Below are 20,284 nucleotides of genomic sequence, written 5' to 3'. Positions count from 1 at the left end.
ATTTCAGACTTAGAAGGCAAGGATGGCTTGAAGAAGTGAAGAAAAAGCAGATAAAAGTGGAGAATTCATGAAGAAATGAAGTTTTGAAAATCTGCCCAGTTGCGCGTATGCATTCCTCATGCGTACGCATGACCTGAAATTTCGCCAATTTGTGTGTACACATGCCTCATGCGTACACATGACTATCAGCACGTGATTTTAGGCCAATTTTGGGCCCAATCCAACTCATTTCTGAAGTATTTGATGCAATTCTCAAGGAGGATCAAAGGGGAGAGCAATTAGGTTTAGTTTAGTAACATGTTTTAGATTATATTCTAGAGAGAGAAGCTCTTTCTTCTCTCTAGAGTTAGGATAGAATTAGTTAATTTTCTCTTAGATTTACGTTTTGATACTTGTTTTTATTTAGTTTTAATTACTTTTCCTTGTTTAATTACCTTGATTCTCTTAATTCTCATGTTAATTTCTTAATTGTGATACTTTCATTTTTATGAACTCTTGCTACTTTGATTCCATTTAATGCAATTGATGCTTTCATGTTATTAATGTTTAATTGAGTTATTTTTATTGTTATCTTGCATTGGTAGCTTTAGATTTTACTACTATTGCAATTTTACCATGCTTTCATTCTACGCCTTCCAAGTGTTTATAGAAATGTCTCTTTTAACTTTAGAGTACATTTCTACACTCTTGGCTTGGAATTGAGTAATGAATGTGACCTTGATGTCTTTGATGTCTGATATTGATTGGTGATTGAGGATTGTTAGTTGTTCTTGTTATAAGATTGACTATGTCTACTTGACTTTCTCCCATGTTCGTGGTCAATGACTTGGAAAGGAAGCTTTGATTCTCAATCCTTTCTAGGAGTGTTTTTTAGTATTTATACTTCTTTAGTTATTAGTTTTATTGTCTGGTCATTTAGTTTTTTGCATCTTTATCCGCAAACACCCCTTTTTTATACTCATAACTGATAACACGCATACCTCACTACTATTCCTTTGAGAGATGACCTGAGGTTTCAATACTCTCGGTTTTTATTGGTTTGTACTCGTGACAAACAAATTAAACTATGATGGAGAGTTCATTGTTGGTTCAGAACTATACTATCAATGTGATTATCTTGCGAAATTCTGAACCGACATAAATTCTGGTATCAATGAGGCATTACGACATCTAAAAGCAAAATACATACATATATTTGAAAGATAAAAATATAACTAGGAGCCTGTAAAGAAAGATAACAGAACTAAAATTGCAGCACACTTGAAATGTTGAAGCTAACAAGCATTAGTAAATAGAAACGAAGAGACATACATACATACATATATATATGTATGTATACACACACAAACACACACACACACACACACACACACACACACACACACAGGATTCAAAAAGAGATACATAACAATACTAGTCTCGACCTGCGAAGACAAGACCGGCTAAAATGTATAATACAATCCAGAAGCACACAAAATACAACATGTTTCTCCATAAATGAACCTCTAAGAGGGATATACAAATACATATATCAAAAGTGGAGAAAAGTATTACATAGATCAAAATAAACCCAAAAGTAAAATCTTTGCTTCATCAAGAGTCCAGCATACTCAGTGAGGTGCGTTAATAATTCCAAATAGAGACTATGTAAAAAGATATGAACCCGTTAGGCAATCCTAAACTCTAATTAGCACAAGGTTCAAGCCTAGGGTTTTGCTAAACCAGATAGAAAAAATCATACTAAGTCTAAGCTATATAGAAATCTCATATTCTTAACTCTACTCCATGCAAGTCATTAGTTCTATCCATGTCACAATGGTTCAATCTTAGTAATTCAGTGTTCAGTATTCTCGCTCCTCTCAGCCTTTCTTTTTTCAATTTAATACTACAGAATTTTAGTATTAAATTCAGTAAATATTCAGTAAAGACAAACACAAGTAATGAGATTCAAGCACTATCAAAAGCAATTATAGCAAGTAGGGCAAATAGCATCTAAACAGAAATAATCATATAGGCAAAACAAATAAAATGTTCACACTCAAACGATATCACATAGATGCAGATGATGCATGCCTGTCCTACTAGCCATGAGCTCACGTGCCAGTTAAACTGCCAGAACCTGACACATCTGGTAGCTAACCTTGATATGGAATACCACAACGCGGAGCAAGTGGGACAAACTTCAACCCTTGCATCTTACCCAGGCGGGTGTTTACAAATCTCAACCTAGAGTAAGTGGGACAAGCCACAACCCTTGTATCTTACTGATAAACCACTACATTATGGTTTATTTTGTATTGAATTGAGTGAATTTTATCCATTATTCTCACACTTATTCATAGAATTCGCATGTTTTACATTTTCCTTCCTAATTTTGTGCTATGATTGAAAACATGCTTCTTTGACCTTAAATTTGCTAATTTTAATCCTTTCTTCTTAACATTCGATGCCGTGACACGTTTGCTAAGTGTTTTCAGGGTTTATAGGGCAAGAATGGCTTACAGGATGGAAAAGAAGCATGCAAAAGTGGAAGGAATAGAATAAGTTGAGAATTTCATAAGTTGGTAGCAACGCATACGCATGAGCGATGCGTACGCATGACTGGTGTAGCAAACATACGAGCGCACGCATGGCTAATGCCTATGTGTGGCCAGGTGAAAAGTTCAGCAACGCATACGCGCATCCCGTGATGCAATTTACAGAATTCACTGGAGGCGATTTCTAGGCTGATTTTGACCCTGTTTTAGGGCCGAAAATATAGATTAGAGGTTGCAGAGTGAAGCTGTAAGTGGGGAATCATTCATTTTTCATTCATACACAAGTTAGGTTTTAGATGTAGTTTTCTAGAGAGAGAGGCTCTCTCCTCTCTCTAGGTTTTAGGGTTTTTACTGTTATTTCTTCTTAGATTCAGATTTCCATCTTGCTTTAATTTAGTTTCTATTCTACATTCTATTATGCTAGCATCTTAGTTTATCTTCTTTTGTTAATTTCTTCATTTTCCCAATTTTGTTTATAAACTCTTCATGTTAGATTCAATTTCCTTTTTAATGCAATTTGAGGTATTTCATGTTTATTGCTTCTTCTTCATTTGTTATTATTGATTCCTTGCAATTGTTGGTCTTAGATTTTACATTCACTTATTACTTTTTGATGCTTTTATTTTGTGCCTTTCAAGTGTTTGATAAAATGCTTGGTTAGATTTTAAATTAGATTTTTTAATTCTTAGCTTGGATTGAGTAATTTGGAGACTCTTGAATTGTCAAAGTCTCTTGTTGGTTGGTGATTGAAAGTTGCTAGTTGGCTTGAGCTTCACTAACTCTAGTCTTTGATTAGGACTTGTGAACTCAAGTTGATGTGCTCACTTGACTTTCCGTCAATTGTTAGAGGTTAACTAAGTGAGAGCAATTTTCAATTACCATCACAATTGACAATGATAATGAGGATAGAAATTCCGATTCTCAACCCTTGCTAGGGTCTTTCTTAGTTGTTAGTTATTTTCTTGTTATATACATTCCTTGCTTATTAAACTCAAAACCCAAAAAGATACAATCTCATAACTAATAATAAACATACTTCCCTGCAATTCCTTGAGAGACGACCCAAGGTTTAAATACTTCGGTTTTTATTAGGTTTGCTTAAGTGATAAACAATTTAAACATTGACCGAGGATAATTTGTTGGTTTAGAACTATACTTGCAACCCTTATCCCCCATACCAACCACCTTATGAGCTAAATGAACCATACATAGAGCCACCCCAGTTCCAACATAATTACTCCCAAGAATCATCACCTCAATATACACCACCTCTAATGTATGCGAACTTTCAACCACAAGATGAATTTTCCTTTCCACCACAACTCTCCATAGGGGAATGTCCATATCCATCAATCCAAGAGCAATATGATCCTAATTATGTTAGCCAAGCAGAACAAGAGCCACGAGATCATTTTAAGGAAGCAATGAATTGACTTCAAGCAAACATCCATCAAATGGAGCGAGAGGGAAGCCGAAAAGTACACGAATCTCTCATGGCTAACAAATCTCAACTTGAGAACAAGGGACTGGAATGTGTTGTGCAACAAGTGAAAAAGATGGAGAGTGTTGAACCGCCGCATCCTTATCATGATGAACCCTCTCATATCCACTCATATCCACTCCACTCTCCAATGGATGACACCATTGGTGTTCTTCTTTAGGGGCAAAGAGAGATGCAAAGGACGACACTAGAGTTCATAGCTACCTTGACCGAGGTAGTAGATAATTTAGCTTCCTTGCGCTTCGACACTCAAAGTACCCCATGGCCGCATGTCGAGAATCAATAGAAGAGTGTATATGACTGTGTATTGGAACAATTGGAGGAAGCCATACCTATTGAAGAGGAAGAAGTAGTTGAAGACTTAGGAGATACTGAACCTCATGGGGAATTGGGGATCTAGAGTTATAGAGTATTCCTCCAAGAAGCTTGAAATTGATGTTGAGGAGGATAGTACACAACCTCCAAGGCATATTCCCTATGAAGAATTGGACGGAATAGATCAAGAAGCAAGTTTCCTTGGTGATGATGATCATGAATCAAGCCATCCTAGTAATGAATTTGCATCCACAAGTGAACCCCTTGAGTTTGAAGAACCTTCTCCCGATGAAATTGAAAGCAATATTGATGTAGATTTCTCTCAACCTCACATTTATTATTTGAGTGACGGAGAAGAGTTGGATGAACTTGGTAAGGAAGAGCTTGAAAGTGAAGAATCTTTTCAAAAGGTGGAATTTCTTCGGCAAGGTTGAACGGGAGTTGAATATGCTTTGTCAAGATCGTTAGAGACTTCTCCACCTAGGTTGCCATCAACTCCCTCATTTGAGTGGGTAAAACTTATCTCTACTAGCTTTACTGTCCTACTTGAGTATGGTATTCTTGAAACAGATGGCCAACTTAGGAGGCTTTGTGGAATGAAGCGTAAGAGAAGAATGTTTAGTGGTTAGAGTTGCAAATCAAGACTCATCAAGGTTAAGATTTCAAGAGCTAGATGCAAGGGTTGGACTAGTGATCAATTGGTGGGATCTAAGAGAAGAGTTTGGTACTTCATAGAGAATTCGGATTGCTTGCCACCCGATTGGAACAATGATGATCCACTTAAAGACGGGTGTAGAAACAAGATTTGGGATCCCGGCATACAAGAGCATCAACTTTGGGAGCTCAAATCTTGTGAGAAACTTCATCAAGGCTTGGTGAATTCACTTAGAAATGTTGGAGCTTATTGGAAGTCCAAGCGTTGGTAGAAGTTTCAAGATGAGTTCAAGCACAAGCCATCATGACAAGGAGCTCACCAAATGTCCAACTTAAGGACAATAACTAAAAGTGCTAGGTGGGAGACACCCCACGATGGTATGATCTTCCTAGTTACAATTTTTTTACTTTATTTTTCGAGTGTTTTCAGAGTATTTTGCTTATATAGATACCTGAATCATTCTTGATTTTTTTCCCTGTTTCATAAAAAAAAGGGGGGGCTGTCACGTGTGCACGTGCCTGACACGTACGCATCAACGCCCAAATTTGGTTCGTGCCCAAACCGTGCTGGAACGGCGCGACAGCGCGGCCTGGACAGAGAGTTGTGCCAGGACCGTGCTGGTGGGGTGCTAAGTGCACACGTAGTATGTTAATGATACCACCTCCAGTATACAAACCCGAGAGTTGTACGAGAATTGTGCGAGTGTTGTGTGAAGAGCAAAATTCACCTCCACATGTACGCGTGACTGACGCGTATGCGTCACCTTCTAATTTGTGCTTTTCATGCGTGCGCATTAACGACGCGTACGCGTCATCTCCTCATTCTGCAACCCACGCGTACTCGTGGGCGACGCTTACGCGTCGGTTGTTCTTTAACTTTCTTCATCTTTCTTTTCTTCTTTCTTCTTCTTACTTCTCTCGTTCTTATTTCTTTCTACCTTTCTTCTTCTTTATTCCATTTCCCTTCTCATCTTTATCTCCCTCATTTATTGCATTTACATACTTTCATTTATTAAATTTTAACTTTGTTGCTTGTTCCTATTTTCTTTTCTAAGTTTGATATTACACTATTGGTGTTGCATGTTCTTACTCAACTGTTGCATATTTTTTGCATTGTTTTGGGTGCTTCTTAACTTGTTTACTATTTATTTGACATGCCTCTTGCTTCTATTGTTTTTCACTTACATGTTGTAGCTACCATGTAGTTGAGAACCTCATTATTATTTGGCGTTAGCCCACCCATATTTTATTTGTTTGCATATCTTTGTTTGTAGGTTATTCTTCTTCCTTTTTCTCTTCTTTCAGGATGGCCACCAAGAAGGGAAAACAGAAAACTTCTAAATGGAGCAACAACAAGTCCCGCCACACAATCCTTGGAGAAAAAGCATCAGTTGTAGCAACCTGTCCACTTGCACATCTTTGCATGCACCGAGGACGGTGCAATCCTTAAGTGTGGAGAGATCATACCGACTTCCGTGGGTAACTACTTCCTATTTTAACACCAATGTTTATTTTTTGTCAGGTTAGTTGTTGCATTGCATAATAGATTGCATGTGTAGTTAGTTGCTTGCATGTATGTACTGCCTAGTTGAAGTGATGAATTCTCTTCCAAGAAACTGTTTTATAGCATTTCACTAATTTGAATTAAAATTTTTGTTGAACTTGCTTGAAGAAATTTATTTCGGAACAGGGTTTAAGAGCTAGAACACAAAAAACCAGTAAGCTTTTTTAACCTATTTGATTGGTTGCATCTTATCAACTAATGTTTTATTTTGGTGTGTGTTGTTCTCTCTAAAATTGTAATCTTTGTCTTGCTTGATTCTATATTTCCATTGTTTGATGTATGCATGCACTTATGTGATTGAGGCCTTTGCTTCACTATAGCTCACATAACCATATGGCCTTACCCTTTCATTATCCTTTGCAAACCAATCTTGAGCCTATTTTACCCCATCTATTCTTTACTTTAGCTCATCACTAACTCTAAGAGGAAAACAATAATGTCCTTAATTTGAATCCTTGGTTAGCTTAGATGAGTGAGAGTGTTCATGATTTAAGTGTGGGGAAATTGGGTTGGAAAATATTTAGTTTGGGAATTGGGTGTTGTATATTCTTGTGAAATGTGGAAAAGAATGTTGAGGACATATTCTTGTATTCAATACCTTAATCGTATGCATTGAGAAAAACAAAAGAAAAGAAAAATAAAAAGAAAACAAAAAAAGGAAAAAAAATAAAAAACAAAAAAAGAAAAGAGCAAATAATAAAAGGGGACAAAATGCCCCAAAGTAAATGGTGGTAGCAATACATGTGAGTTGTACTCAAAATTGGGATGCATGAATATGTGGTAAACATAGTTAATGGGTAGTTAGATTTTGTATGTTGATTACATGGATTGTCTTAAGTTAGGTGGGAAGTTTAGTTAATCAAGAATTCATATTTTAGTCCACTTGACCAAATACAATCCTACCCTGACCCTAACCCCATTACAACCCTTAAAAGACCTCTTGATATGTGTATTCGTGCATTAAATTTTTGTTGATTAGTAGAAGAAGAGCAATCCTTGGAAAGCAAGATTAGTAGAGAATTGAGAGAATCGAACCTTAAACACTTGAGTGATTAGAGTGTATACACTTCCGGTGAGGGTTCGATGCTCAATTCTTTATTCCTGGCTTTCACGAGCTTTCTTCTTGCACGTCTACTTGTACTTTATTTTGGAATTCGAATTAGTAGAATTCAGTTTATATTTATTTTTGGGAGGTTAATTTACTTTTAACCAAGTAGGTAGAAACATTTTGCATTTACTTGCATTCATATAGATAGGTTGCATTTCATAAATTCTACCATTCCTCTTCACCTCTTTTATAGCTTCTCTTGAGTTTAGCATGAGAACATGCTAATGTTTAAGTGTGGGGAGATTGATAAATAACTATTTTATGGTTTATTATGTATTGAATTGAGTGGATTTTATCCATTATTCTCACACTTATTCATAGAATTCGCATATTTTACATTTTCCTTCCTAATTTTGTGCTATGATTGAAAACATGCTTCTTTGGCCTTAAATTTACTAATTTTAATCCTCTCTTCTTACCATTCGATGTCGTGATACGTTTGTTAAGTGTTTTCAGGGTTTATAGGGCAGGAATGGCTTAGAGGATGGAAAAGAAGCATGGAAAAGTGGAAGGAACACAAGAAGTTGAGAATTTCAGAAGTTGGTAGTGACGCGTACGCATGGGTGACGCGTACGTGTGACTGGTGCAGCAGACATACGACGCGCACGCGTGGCCATGTGAAAAGTGTAACAGCCCAGACCACCCGCTAGCACGATATTGTCCGCTTTGGCACACAAGGCCTCACGGTTTTGCCTTTGACGATAGGGATGATAGCTGAAGCTCCCCACACTCACTCGTCAAAATGTGTCATGCTAGGGAGAGGTATCCACACCCTTATAAGGCATGCTTCGTTCCCCTCTCCAACCGATGTGGGACCTTACAAAAAGTTCAGCGATGCGTACGTGTTGCTGACGCGTACGCGTGATGAGTATTCCGCGTTGCAATTTACAGAATTCGCTGGGGGCGATTTTTGGGCTGCTTTTGACCCAGTTTCAGGCCAAAAAATACATATTAGAGGCTACAGAGTGAAGCTGGAATGGGGGAATCATTCATTTTTCATTCATAGACAAGTTAGATTTTAGATGTAGCTTTCTAGAGAGCGAGACTCTCTCCTCTCTCTAGGTTTTAGGGTTTTTAGTGTTATTTCTTCTTAGATTTAGATATTCATCTTGCTTTAATTTAGTTTCTATTCTACATTATATTATTATATCATCTTAGTTTATCTTCTTTTGTTGATTTCTTCATTTTCCTAATTTAGTTTATGAACTCTTCATGTTAGATTCAATTTCCTTTTTAATGCAATTTGAGGTATTTCATGTTTATTGCTTCTTTCTTCATTTGTTATTACTGATTCCTTGCAATTGTTGGTCTTAGATTTTACATTCTCTTATTACTTTTCTATGCTTTCATTTTGTGCCTTCCAAGGGTTTGATAAAATACTTGGTTGGATTTTAAATTAGATTTTTAAATTCTTAGCTTGGATTGAGTAATTTGTAGACTCTTGAATTGTCAAAGTCTCTTATTGGTTGGTGATTGAAAGTTGCTAGTTGGCTTGAGCTTCGCTAACTCTAGTCTTTGATTAGGACTTGTGAACTCAAGTTGATTTGCTTACTTGACTTTCCTTCAATTGTTAGAGGTTAACTAAGTAAGAGCAATTTGCGATTACCATCACAATTGACAATGATAATGAGGATAGGAATTCCGATTCTCAACCCTTGCTAGGATTTTTCTTAGTTGTTAGTTATTTTTTTGTTATTTACATTCCTTGCTTATTAAACTCAAAACCTAAAAAGATACAATCTCATAACCAATAATAAACATACTTCCCTGTAATTCCTTGAGTGACGACCCGAGGTTTAAATACTTTGATTTTTATTAGGTTTGCTTAACTGACAAACAATTTAAACATTGACCGAGGATAATTTGTTGGTTTAGAACTATAGTTGCAATGCGATATTCTTGTGAAATTCTTTACCGACAATTTTTCTCCGTCACTTGCCCAGGGGTATCAAGTCTCAACCCAAAGCAAGTGGGACAACCCTCAACCCTTGCATCTTACCTAAGTGTCTCAAACCTTTACCGGAGCAAGTGGGGCAAACTACCACCCTTACATCTTACTCAGGCAGGTGTTCAACCGCTTAACTCGAAGCAAGTGGGACAAAGCCACAACCCTTGCGTCTTACTCAGGCGGGTGTTTATAAATCTTAACCCCGAACAGTTGGGACAAAGCCACAACTCGTGCATCTCACCTAGGCAATCAATCATATTCATAGTATTTATCCAAATTCACAAGTTATTAGATTTGTTAACCCCAATTCCTTACCAATTATTTCAATTCTATTAACTCGTGAGTGGGATGAAACCATCGTTCTCACCGCGAGCAGGATAAAATTTCCGTCCCCATAACTACACCGCAACCACGGAACAAGTGAGATGAAACCTTTGTCCTTGTCCGGTGAAGGTGCCAAAGTAATAACAAATCAGTATGTAAGCGGGATAACAGCCAGACCTCACCACAAACAGATATTCAATCAATACACAAGTGCGATATCACCCAGACCTTGCCAATCCAGCCAATCAGGCCATACTCAGTCATTGTAAGTGTCTTTTAGTAATTCATAGGTGATTTAACTCATTCCCTCACAATTAGTTATCAATTTCATCAATTTAAATCCAATAAACCCTCAATCATGTATCGATTTGCCAATTTTATTAACATGTTAGCAGGATGGAACCTCCATCCTCACCGCGAGTGGGATAAAATCACCTTCCCGCAATAATTTTATCTGGTTTAGTCTAATCATATATACAAAGTTCTTGAAAGGTATAGTAATGAAACTATTACAAATAACCGTTTAAAGTTAAAAACAATTATTTATATTATTCAGTGGCTTACATTTTAAGCATCTGCATTTAGAGGCCATAATGAAAATCTTGAATCTTTGAATTGGAGAAATTTTATCAAGCTAATTAAGATTTTATCTTCTTATAAAAGAAGCTATATTATTTTGTCAGAATCATAAAGTTGAAGTTCCTAATATGAATGCATTATATATTTCTAGAAGAGGTCAAACTTGCAAAATTATTGACTAGATTTCACTGGGTCATTATTATCGTTTTAATTTATTTCTTGCTACAATTGACACGTAATTGCAAGCGCTTAATGGAAAATTCGATGATAATAAGGTAGAATTGCTTACTTCAAATTTAACTTTAGATCCTAGAGATAATTATAAATTCTTTAATATTGACGGAATATGTGAATTAGTAGAATAATTTTATCTAAATGACTTCAATGACTTGAAAAATTTTCTATCAGAATGCAAGCTCAACAATATGAATTTGTTGTTCTTAATCATGTTGAATTTCATCCTAATCATGTTGAATTCAATAACTTGTGCATAATCTCTGAGTTATACCAAGGATTAATGAAGACAAGAAATCTTTAACATATCTTTTAATTGACCGTTTGATTTGCTTGGTGTTAACTCTTCTTGTTTCAAGAGCTACAATCGAAAGATCTTTTTCAACTATGAATATTGTGAATATAAACCCAGAAACAAAATGGAAGATAAATTTATCACTAATTATCTTTTTATTTATATTGAGAAGAAAATTGTCAAAAATTTGACATAAATCTTATTATCGATAAATTTTATAATATAAAAAAATGTCATGTATCACTTAATCGTACAAAAAATTACCAATAAAAAAATTATATTTTAAATTATCATTATATTTTTATAATGCATTTTAGATTATGTAATTTTTTATATAGACCTTATTTTATATTATACGCTTGTCAATGGTTGGCATTTAAATGCAGATATTTTAATAAATTGTAATTAGTAACTATTACATGTTTAGCAAATAAAAAAGAAGCGAAATTGTTAGTTGAAAATTTGGTTGAAAATAACAGTTATATAATTGTAGGTAGTAGCAAATTAGAAAGCAGTTTAGGGTTATCATTAAAACTAAAAGGAAAATTTTAAGAGGATGAGAGAGCGAGAGAGAGCGTGGGTGGGAAACACGGGGAGGGGTAGAGCTAGAGAACATGACAAAGATCCGAGAATTTGGAATCGAGAAGAGTATCGACGGCTAGAGCAAGAGTCTTTTTCCGTTTTCGTGGATAACCATTCTCAAGAGATCTCTAAGAGAGAATTGTTTCAGTTGTTCAACTGGACTGGACACATAAATGACATATATTTATCGCGTAAACAAAAAGGCGATAATATATACATTTTTGTGTTCATACGATATACTACGAAGGGAGGAGCATTGAAGGCAATCAGAGAAATAAATCGGTTGAGGTTGAGAGGAAGAGTTGTGTTTGTAGGGGAAGTGAAGTACCGAAGGATATTAGATGTGTATGATACGAAGAGGGCACAGAAAGGAGAAGACATCCGAAACAAGACGATTCGGGGATAATAAGATGAAGAGGCTCATGATGCGCATCTGAATATAACGGAGGTCAGGAAGGATAAAAAAGAACAAGTCCTACATGAAAACGGGTGGACCAAAAAGATTGAAGTACCGGTGGCAAAAGATAACTTGGAGTGGCTGCAGAGAAGTTTAGTAGGAGGGACGAAAAAGGCCATTGACTTTAGATCTATGAAAGATAAGATCGCAAAAATTCTGCCTCAAGTTGTCCAAATACGAGAACTCGGTGCATATAAAGCTCTTTTGATGTTTGACTGCGTGCGAAGCGCAGAAGAAACCTACACGTTTAAATTGAACAGTCTGCTACAACTCTTCCATAGTGTTTGGAGATGGGAAGAGGCGGAGCAAAGTGAAACTAGGAGAGTATGGTTAGAATGTTATGGAGTTCCATTACATGCCTAGTCGGTGGACACTTTCAATATCATCGGGAGTCAATGGGGTGAAGTGGTGGGTTGTGATAATTTGATAGAATCATGCAATTCCTTTAGTGTCGGACACATGCAAATCGATACATGTGTATTAGATACTATAAACGAATGGATACATCTTACAATTGTGCTCAGTGGTTTTGACGTGTTGGTAAAAGAGGTGGGTGAAGAGACATATAGTTCAGCGTGTAAGCCGGAAAATATTAACGCTAGTGAAACAAGTAGCAAGAAATGAGATAATGACGCAACAAGTCACTCTCAAATTATGGCTATAGATCCAGCAAGTCAATCAGATGAGCCAGAATGCAGGGACCGGGAAGCGGAGTTGGCAACGATGGTGATGAGGGAAAGGAAAGATGACAAGGGCAGAATAGTAAATTTAGAAGAAATTTTAAATGAGTGGAATAATGCCAATTCAAAAATCAACTTATTGAAAATGGTAACGGCTGATTCGTATCAACAAGGAATTAAAGACAGAGCTAATTTCATGGGATACGACATGATGAGTGATGGAGAGGATTCAGAAAGAACCAGGTCTGGGCTTTGTGGAAACAATGCAAGTGGGCTGGATGAGGGAGCCATAAGGGGAAAAATAACAAGAACAAATGACAAAAAAGATGAAGATTTGGCCAGATACACTAGTTACTATAATATGAGTTTGATCTTGTAATTAGGCCAGCAATCCTCATCAGGCCCGAACCAAGGTAGCGCTGGGAATGGAGGCAAGGTCCTAAAATCTGGGCCACACTAAACTGAACCAGGTCGGGGGATGCAGGGTTTCTGGGGGGAGAAGGTTCCCGATCCTTGCGCAGCTGCTTCAAAGAAACCATATGGCGATGAGCGCGCTGCCCTGCACGGTAGCCCGCGGACCTGGTGCAATGGAGAAGGGCGAGTGGCGAACGGCGAGGCCAGTGCATGGAGGCTCCAGCTAGGCGTCTGCCCTCAACGATCAAATGCGACGGTGGACACGGCTGAAGATGACGCGGTTGTGGTAGATGGAGGTGCTGGTGCGTCGGCGCCGGGAAGCCATGAAGTCGGGACGAACATGGCAGTCTGGGATAAGTTGAACGCAAGGAAAGCGGTGGTGGAGGAACTTGGAAGAATGGTCACAAGGTGCTCTAGGGATGATGGTGAGGACGCCGATATGCTTAGAGGGGTTGGGAATGCTAGTGATGAAGGGGATGATACTGAAAAAACAAGTACAGAGGGCGAAAACGACGCTGGTAGTGAAACTGGAAATACGACCTCGTCAAAGCATGGTGTATATCATGAAAGTGTTGGTCTTAAACATCGAGGTGATATGATAGGCAGGAAAGATTCGGAGAAGGGTAGGGACAAAGCTGTAACGTCTATAATGAATGGCTTGGATAGTGAACATGATAGCGGATCGGATGATAACCAGTGTTCTAAAGCGGAGGAGCAAATGACAGAGAACAAAAGGACATGGGAATTGGCGGTGAAATCTGGTGCAATCTTGTACGACCAAGAAGAGGATATTATGGCAATACTCCAAGCTCAGAATGAAGAAAATGCTCAGAAAAGAAGAATGGCAAAACAAAGGGTGAAAGCAAGACGATGCAGACCGATAAACAAAAATAAGGTGTGTAATAATTTGTTAAAATGATTTTTAGCTCATGGAATGTTAGGGGGTTAGGGGGGGTGGGAAGGTGAGAATGATAAAGGATTTGAAGATGAAAAATAACTTGAATATGCTAGGACTGATAGAGACTAAAAGGCATGTTGTAACTAGATTTGATGTAGTCCGTCTCTAGGGGTGCGATAGTGTGGGCTGGGAATATATTGCGTCTGAGGGTGCATCGGGTGGGCTGCTCTTAATGTGGGATGAAAGTATGTTTAAAATGCATAACTGTTATAAAGGGGAGAGGTGGATGTGCATCGAAGGTGTATTGTTGAAGAATAACTTTAATTGCGCGTTTTTCTTGGTTTATGGTGCTCATGCTAGAGATGAGAAAACGGTTGTATTGGAGGGGTTGAGCTATATTGCTGGATTATGTCAGGTTCGCTGCTGCTTTATGGGGGACTTTAATGAGATTGTTCAGGTGGAGGAAAGAAAGGGGACGGATAGATTAACAGGAGCTGCTGAAGAATTCAAGAACTGGATACAAGATATGCACTTAGTAGACTTGCCGCTCAATAATCGCAAGTATACCTGGTTTAGAGGGAGCTCATGTAGTCGGATTGATAGAGTAATGGTTAGCCTGGAATGGATTGAGGAGTTTCCAGAGACTCGACTAAAAGGAGGACCAAGGGGTTTATCAGATCACTGCCCGATGATTGTGGAAGACACAAGGATGCGAGGCGGCCCAAGACCGTTTAGAAGTCTTGACTCATGGTTTACCCATGAAGGTTTCCTAAGAATGGTCAAAGAGGAATGGAGGGATTTGGGAGAGGTAGATTTTACAGATAAATTGAAGGCCTTGACAATTCCTTTGAGAAGATGGCACAAGGACAACTTTGCTGACATGGATAACAAAATCTTGCAGTTTGAGAATGAGTTAAATAAGATAGATGACATGGTAAGCAGTGGGACATATGATGGAACAGTGGAGGCAAGAAGGAAGGCGTTGGTGACTTGTTGTGAAAGATGGTATGTTAGAAAAAAGCTACACTGGAAACAAATGTCACGATCGAAGCATGCGAAGGATATGGACAAGAACACCAGGTATTTCCACCAAATAGCTTCTTCAAGAAGGAGGAATAACAGAATTGATGCTTTGGTTATTAATGAAAGACTGATTAGAAACTCAGCTAGAATAAAGATTGCTATCCGAGAGTTTTATAGGCAATTCTATCATCAAGAGAAGTATGCTAGGGTGGGATTCAGAGATGGGCTGGTGGCAAGGATATCTGAAGAGGTTGCTATGGCGTTAGAGGTATTACCGTCAGCGGAGGAGATTAGAGAGGTAGTTTGGGACTGTGAATCATCTAAAGCACCAGGCAATGATGGGTACAATATGAATTTTATAAAGAGGTGATGGGAAGAAATTGGGACTGAGTTTACAGCTGTTGTGATTGCTTTCTTTCAGACAGCTAGGTTACCTAAAGACTCTAATATCACATGGGTTGCGTTGGCTCCTAAGTTCGGCGGGGCTAAAGAAATCAAAGACTTCCGCCCGATTAGCATGGTTGGTTGTGTTTATAAGGTGATTTCGAATGTGCTAGTTAGGAGGATGAGAGCAGTGATGCCAGAGCTGGTCGGGGAGACTCAAAGTGCGTTTGTCAAGGGTCGTAAAATACATGACGGGGCACTTATAGCGTGTGAAACTGTGCAGTGGCTCAAATTAAGGAAAAAGGCAGCGGCAATCATCAAGCTAGATTTTCAGAAGGCTTATGATAGAGTAAAGTAGAGTTTTGTGGACATTGTGTTGCAGAAGATGGGATTTGGTCGAAGATGGAGGGAGTAGGTAATGGAGTTTGTCAGTACTTCTTCTATGTCTGTGTTGGTAAATGGTTCACCGACGAAGCCATTCATGATGGAAAGGGGTTTCAGGCAAGGCGATCCACTATCCCCCTTTTTATTTGTGCTTGTGGTGGATGTACTACATAGAATGGTCGGAGAGGCAGTTAGAAATGGCCGTATATCTCCTCTGTTGGTTGGGAGAGATAATATAGAGTTGTCACACCTTCAGTTCGCCGACGACACTATATTGTTTTGTCCACCAGAGGAAGAGACTGTGAAGAACTATCAGAGACTACTACGTTGCTTTGAACTAATGTCAGGGTTAAGCATCAATTTCGACAAATCCAGTTTAATACCAATCAATTTTGACCAACTGTGGGTGAGACGTATGTGCAGATTGTTAGAGTGTAAGGAAGCGGCTTTGCTAGTCAGGTACCTTGGAATCCCACTAGGAGCTAATCCGAGGTTAGTTAAGACTTGGAAGCCTATAATAGACAAGGTGGAGGAAAAACTAAGCTTATGGAAGTCGAAGGTGCTTAATAAAGCAGGAAAGTTGGTGCTTATCAAAGCTGTTTTAAATAGCTTGCCAATATATTACTTAAGCTTGTACAGGATGCCAAAAGCTGTTGCTGAAAAGTTGATTTCACTACAGAGAAAATTCTTGTGGAGTAGAGAGGATGGAAGGAATGGTTTAGCGTTGGTTAGATGGGAAGTGGTTCAAGCGCCAAAAAGGCTAGGTGGGCTAGGTGTTGGAGATGCGATGATACGTAACACAACGCTATTGTTTAAACGGTGGTGGAGGTTCTCAAAAGAGGATTGTCCGCTGTGGAAGAAGGTGGTATGTTCGTGCAATAATCTCAATCCTAACAAGCTATTTCCACTCAGACATTGCCTACTAAAGGAGGTCCTTGGAAGGATATATGTCAGCTACAGATCAAGGAACAACATGTCAGAGAGAAGATGATAAATGGGTTGTCCATGGAGGTTGGAGATAAGAGAAGAACGCGTTTCTGGGAGGATGTCTGGCTATACTGTGGTCCCCTAAAGGATAGGTTTCCAAGGCTCTTCTCGATTTCAATGCAAAAAGGATGTGTCATTGGGGTCTGTGGGTTCTGGGACGGGTTAGATTGGGTTTGGAACTTCTAATGGAGGCGTGAGCCATTCCAGTGGGAATTGGAACTTCTGAATCAGTTACATGAAACTCTGAGAGTGGTTAATTTAGCGCCAAATAGGGAGGATAGGATTGTGTGGAAGTTTGATAAACAATGTGTGTTTTCTACTAACTCCTTTGTGCAGGTATTGCAGGAGGATACGCTCCCGAAGGACATAACAAGTTATAGTTTTACCAATTCTATTTGGAAAGGATTAGTTCCGCAAAGAGTGGAGCTGTTTATATGGTTTGTCTTGATAGGCAGAGTGAATACAAAAGACAAATTGTGCCGGTTTGGGATAGTTGGTCATGACAACATGTGTGCCCTATGTAGTAAGGATGCTGAAAATGTTTATCACTTGTTTTTTGGGTGTGATTTTACTTGGCGGGTATGGTGCGCATGGCTGAATCACTTTGATAGGAAGTGGTCATTTTCTGGTACTGTAAAGGAACATTTTCACAGTTGGACAGGTGTAACTACGAGAAAGGAAGAGCGAAAGAAATGGCTAATTTGCTTCTTTGCCATTGTGTGGAACGTCTGGATGGAGAGGAATAAGAGGATTTTTCAGAATGCAGGAAAAAGTGTAGAAGATACCATTAACGCATCTTTTCAGAGTTTTGAGGAGTGGAGGCATCAGAATCCCTTTTGTTGTTGATGGCAATGCCAAAGATGACAGCGGGATATGATTTTGCTTTGTTTGGTGCTACCTATTTGTCTTTAATTTATGTCTGTTTTCTTGTTTTGCTCCACTCTTGGGTTGAGCTCCTTTGTTTCAAAAAAAAAAAAATTTATTGTAGGTTATAGTTTTATATTCCAATATATAAGGCATCAAGCCATCAGATATTTTACAACACGAATACAAAAGATTAACAATATCCTTAACATGGATTCATAATTTCTGTCCCAGCCAATACAGAGTTCCTTATTAGACAAGGTAAAAAAGTAATTTGGTAAACTAAAAAATAAAATAAAAATAAAAATAAATAAGAAAGGAGAAACATGGGGAACAAGCCCAAATCTTTTGTATGAAACGAAGTTCAATTAGAGGCAACAATCCAAGACACAGCAGCAACATAATGCAGCACAACTGCAAGGAATGACGAGAGCCAAAATTAACAAGAAAGTCAGAACATAAAAGGGATAAGATAATATTCTCTCCATTTCACTATACTTTTTCTTAAACAAAGAATTCAGTATATAATTAAATATAATAATTAATTACAAAATTCTCTCCATTTCACCAAATTCTCAAAAGGACAGTTATTATAAAATTTAATGTCATAATTTATAATAAGATCCGATATATTGTTTGAGAAAGAGACTGAGAGATAGAGACTCAGTATCGTGTTTGTTAGTTCAGAGATTGGTACTAAAATTTCTGTCTCTGTCTCTAAAATTTTAGTATTTCAGTACCTCCAAAAAGTAGGGACACAGGGGACTGAAATTTTTAGAGATGGAGACTAAAACTTTAATAACATTTTATACCTAAAATACTTTCATTTCAATTAATTAATTCTAATTTTACCCTTTGTGTAAATTAAATTAGAGTTTTATTCTTGTTTCAATTCCTGTCTCTTATTTTGCACCAAACAGAATACTGAGATTTATTTCAATCCCTCTCTCAGTCTCAGTTTTTTCATCTCTGTCTCTCCACCAACGCTATAAAGAACTTCAATCCAATGATTTAAAATTTTGGGTGTGGACTTACCATCCTTCCCAGAAGCCATCACCCCTGGTGGTGGTTTTAACTGGAACAGATTGCTGTGGAGCATCCTTGGTGGGGTAACCCATTGGTGGTGGTGGAGCACTACTTTTGCTCTTTCCCACTGCTGGGTATGCAGTCACTGTTGCAACACAACACAAAAATACACTAATTATTATATGCTTATTTTACTGATGGATAAGCATATATGCATTCGCAAGTTTAGCATCTAAATAAGATTAATCAATCTGATCATTCTACGTTATTATATGTGGAAACCCTGTTTTGTTCAATACATCAAGACAAGAAAGAATACATATTTTGATGAGGGTTATGTTTAAATTTATTTTCTGGGAACATTATCTTTAAAATTAAAAAAAAAATCATATATAGTCAAAATTTGAAGGAAAAAGAAAGCTGCTTTCAGTATTTTTATAGAACTTGAAAAATAGTAGTAGTATCTCATTTATTAGCCATGTCAATTTTTGTGTCCTTTTTTTTTTTTTTTTGTGGCTAGCTATCTCAGTTATATACACATAAGATTTTAAAACAAAATCACTTTTTTTTAAAAAAAAAGATTAAACGAACATACCAAAAAGTAAATTAATTACCTGGAGATTGTTGTTGATTGGTATAGGTACTCATGGTTATGATAAAGTTGGTGTTGATATATTTCTAATTACTATAAGTGAAGAAGCGATGATCGAGTGGTGTGGGAAGATTGTAAAATTCATGTGTATAAATAAATAGAAGAGGGACGAAGGGAAGGTAAGGGAAGCGCGTTTTGGATGAAAGAAACAAAAAGAACCGAACTGGGGAAGGTGGTGGCGCAGCCTTTGACGTCTCTCATTCCGCGGTATAACCGATGGCCAACAACAACATTGATTCTTCTCTTTATCTTTTGCTTCCATCGTGGTCAAATGAAGGGTCTATTTCGGCACACCACTTTTCCCAAATAATATTTTTAAAGGTAAGGTATTATTTTAGTTTGGTATTTGTTACCGTACGAAGATAAATTTATACGTACCGATATAATAAAAATGTTAACAAATTAAAACAAGATACGTGGATTATATTTTCCACATCAATAATTAATTTTTTTAAATACAAATTATATCAATGCTTTTACTAAATTATCTTTATACTTTAATAAAAATAAAAAATAAATTTTACTTTATTTTAATAAAAAAATTTAAATATCTTTTTCTTTTTTATTGGACAAAAATCACCCTAATCCTTTTAATTTAACCAAAACTCAATTAACTTTAGTTTATAATTTTATATCCGAATCAATTTAAAAATCAAAATCAAAATATATTTCATTATTCATATACACTACAAAATTACTTTATTTCTAATGAATCTTAATCTAATTTCTCCTTCTCCATTCATACCAAAAAATTATTTCTAAAATCTGGGTTTTAGAAACCCTGAAATCTTCTCAAGTTCTTCTCTCTTCTTCGTATCTCTCTCCCCCTGGAGCTCGGTCTCTCTCATCTCTCTCACCGTGGCGTCGCCGTTGC

General features: G+C 37.4%; 1 protein-coding gene across 1 annotated transcript; it reads right to left on the bottom strand.

The window, feature by feature from the left end:
* Window positions 1-17,925: 17,925 nt before the first annotated feature.
* On the bottom strand, window positions 17,926-19,635 carry LOC110265932 (protein CYSTEINE-RICH TRANSMEMBRANE MODULE 9). The gene is made up of 3 exons (XM_021109516.2): window positions 19,373-19,635; window positions 18,768-18,903; window positions 17,926-18,146 (listed from the first exon to the last, which is right to left on the bottom strand). The coding sequence occupies exons 1-3, from the start codon at window positions 19,404-19,406 to the stop codon at window positions 18,101-18,103; spliced, it is 216 nt and encodes a 71-aa protein (XP_020965175.1). The 5' UTR covers window positions 19,407-19,635; the 3' UTR covers window positions 17,926-18,100.
* Between the last annotated feature and the right edge of the window lie 649 nt (window positions 19,636-20,284).

Source organism: Arachis ipaensis, chromosome B8 (assembly GCF_059453495.1).
Source record: "Arachis ipaensis isolate K30076 ecotype BB chromosome B8, ASM5945349v1, whole genome shotgun sequence".
NCBI lineage: Eukaryota > Viridiplantae > Streptophyta > Magnoliopsida > Fabales > Fabaceae > Arachis > Arachis ipaensis.
Note: the sequence above shows the minus strand (reverse complement) of the source record. Positions and strands in the feature narration are given on the sequence as shown.

Bases quoted from the DNA above. Each gene is read 5' to 3' on its own strand.
- LOC110265932 (XM_021109516.2), bottom strand. From the start codon at position 19,406: ATGAGTACCTATACCAATCAACAACAATCTCCAG. The intron at 18,904-19,372 runs GTAATTAATTTA...GTGTTGCAACAG, and splicing joins CAATCAACAACAATCTCCAG to TGACTGCATACCCAGCAGTG. The intron at 18,147-18,767 runs GTAAGTCCACAC...CATTCCTTGCAG, and splicing joins GATGGCTTCTGGGAAGGATG to TTGTGCTGCATTATGTTGCT.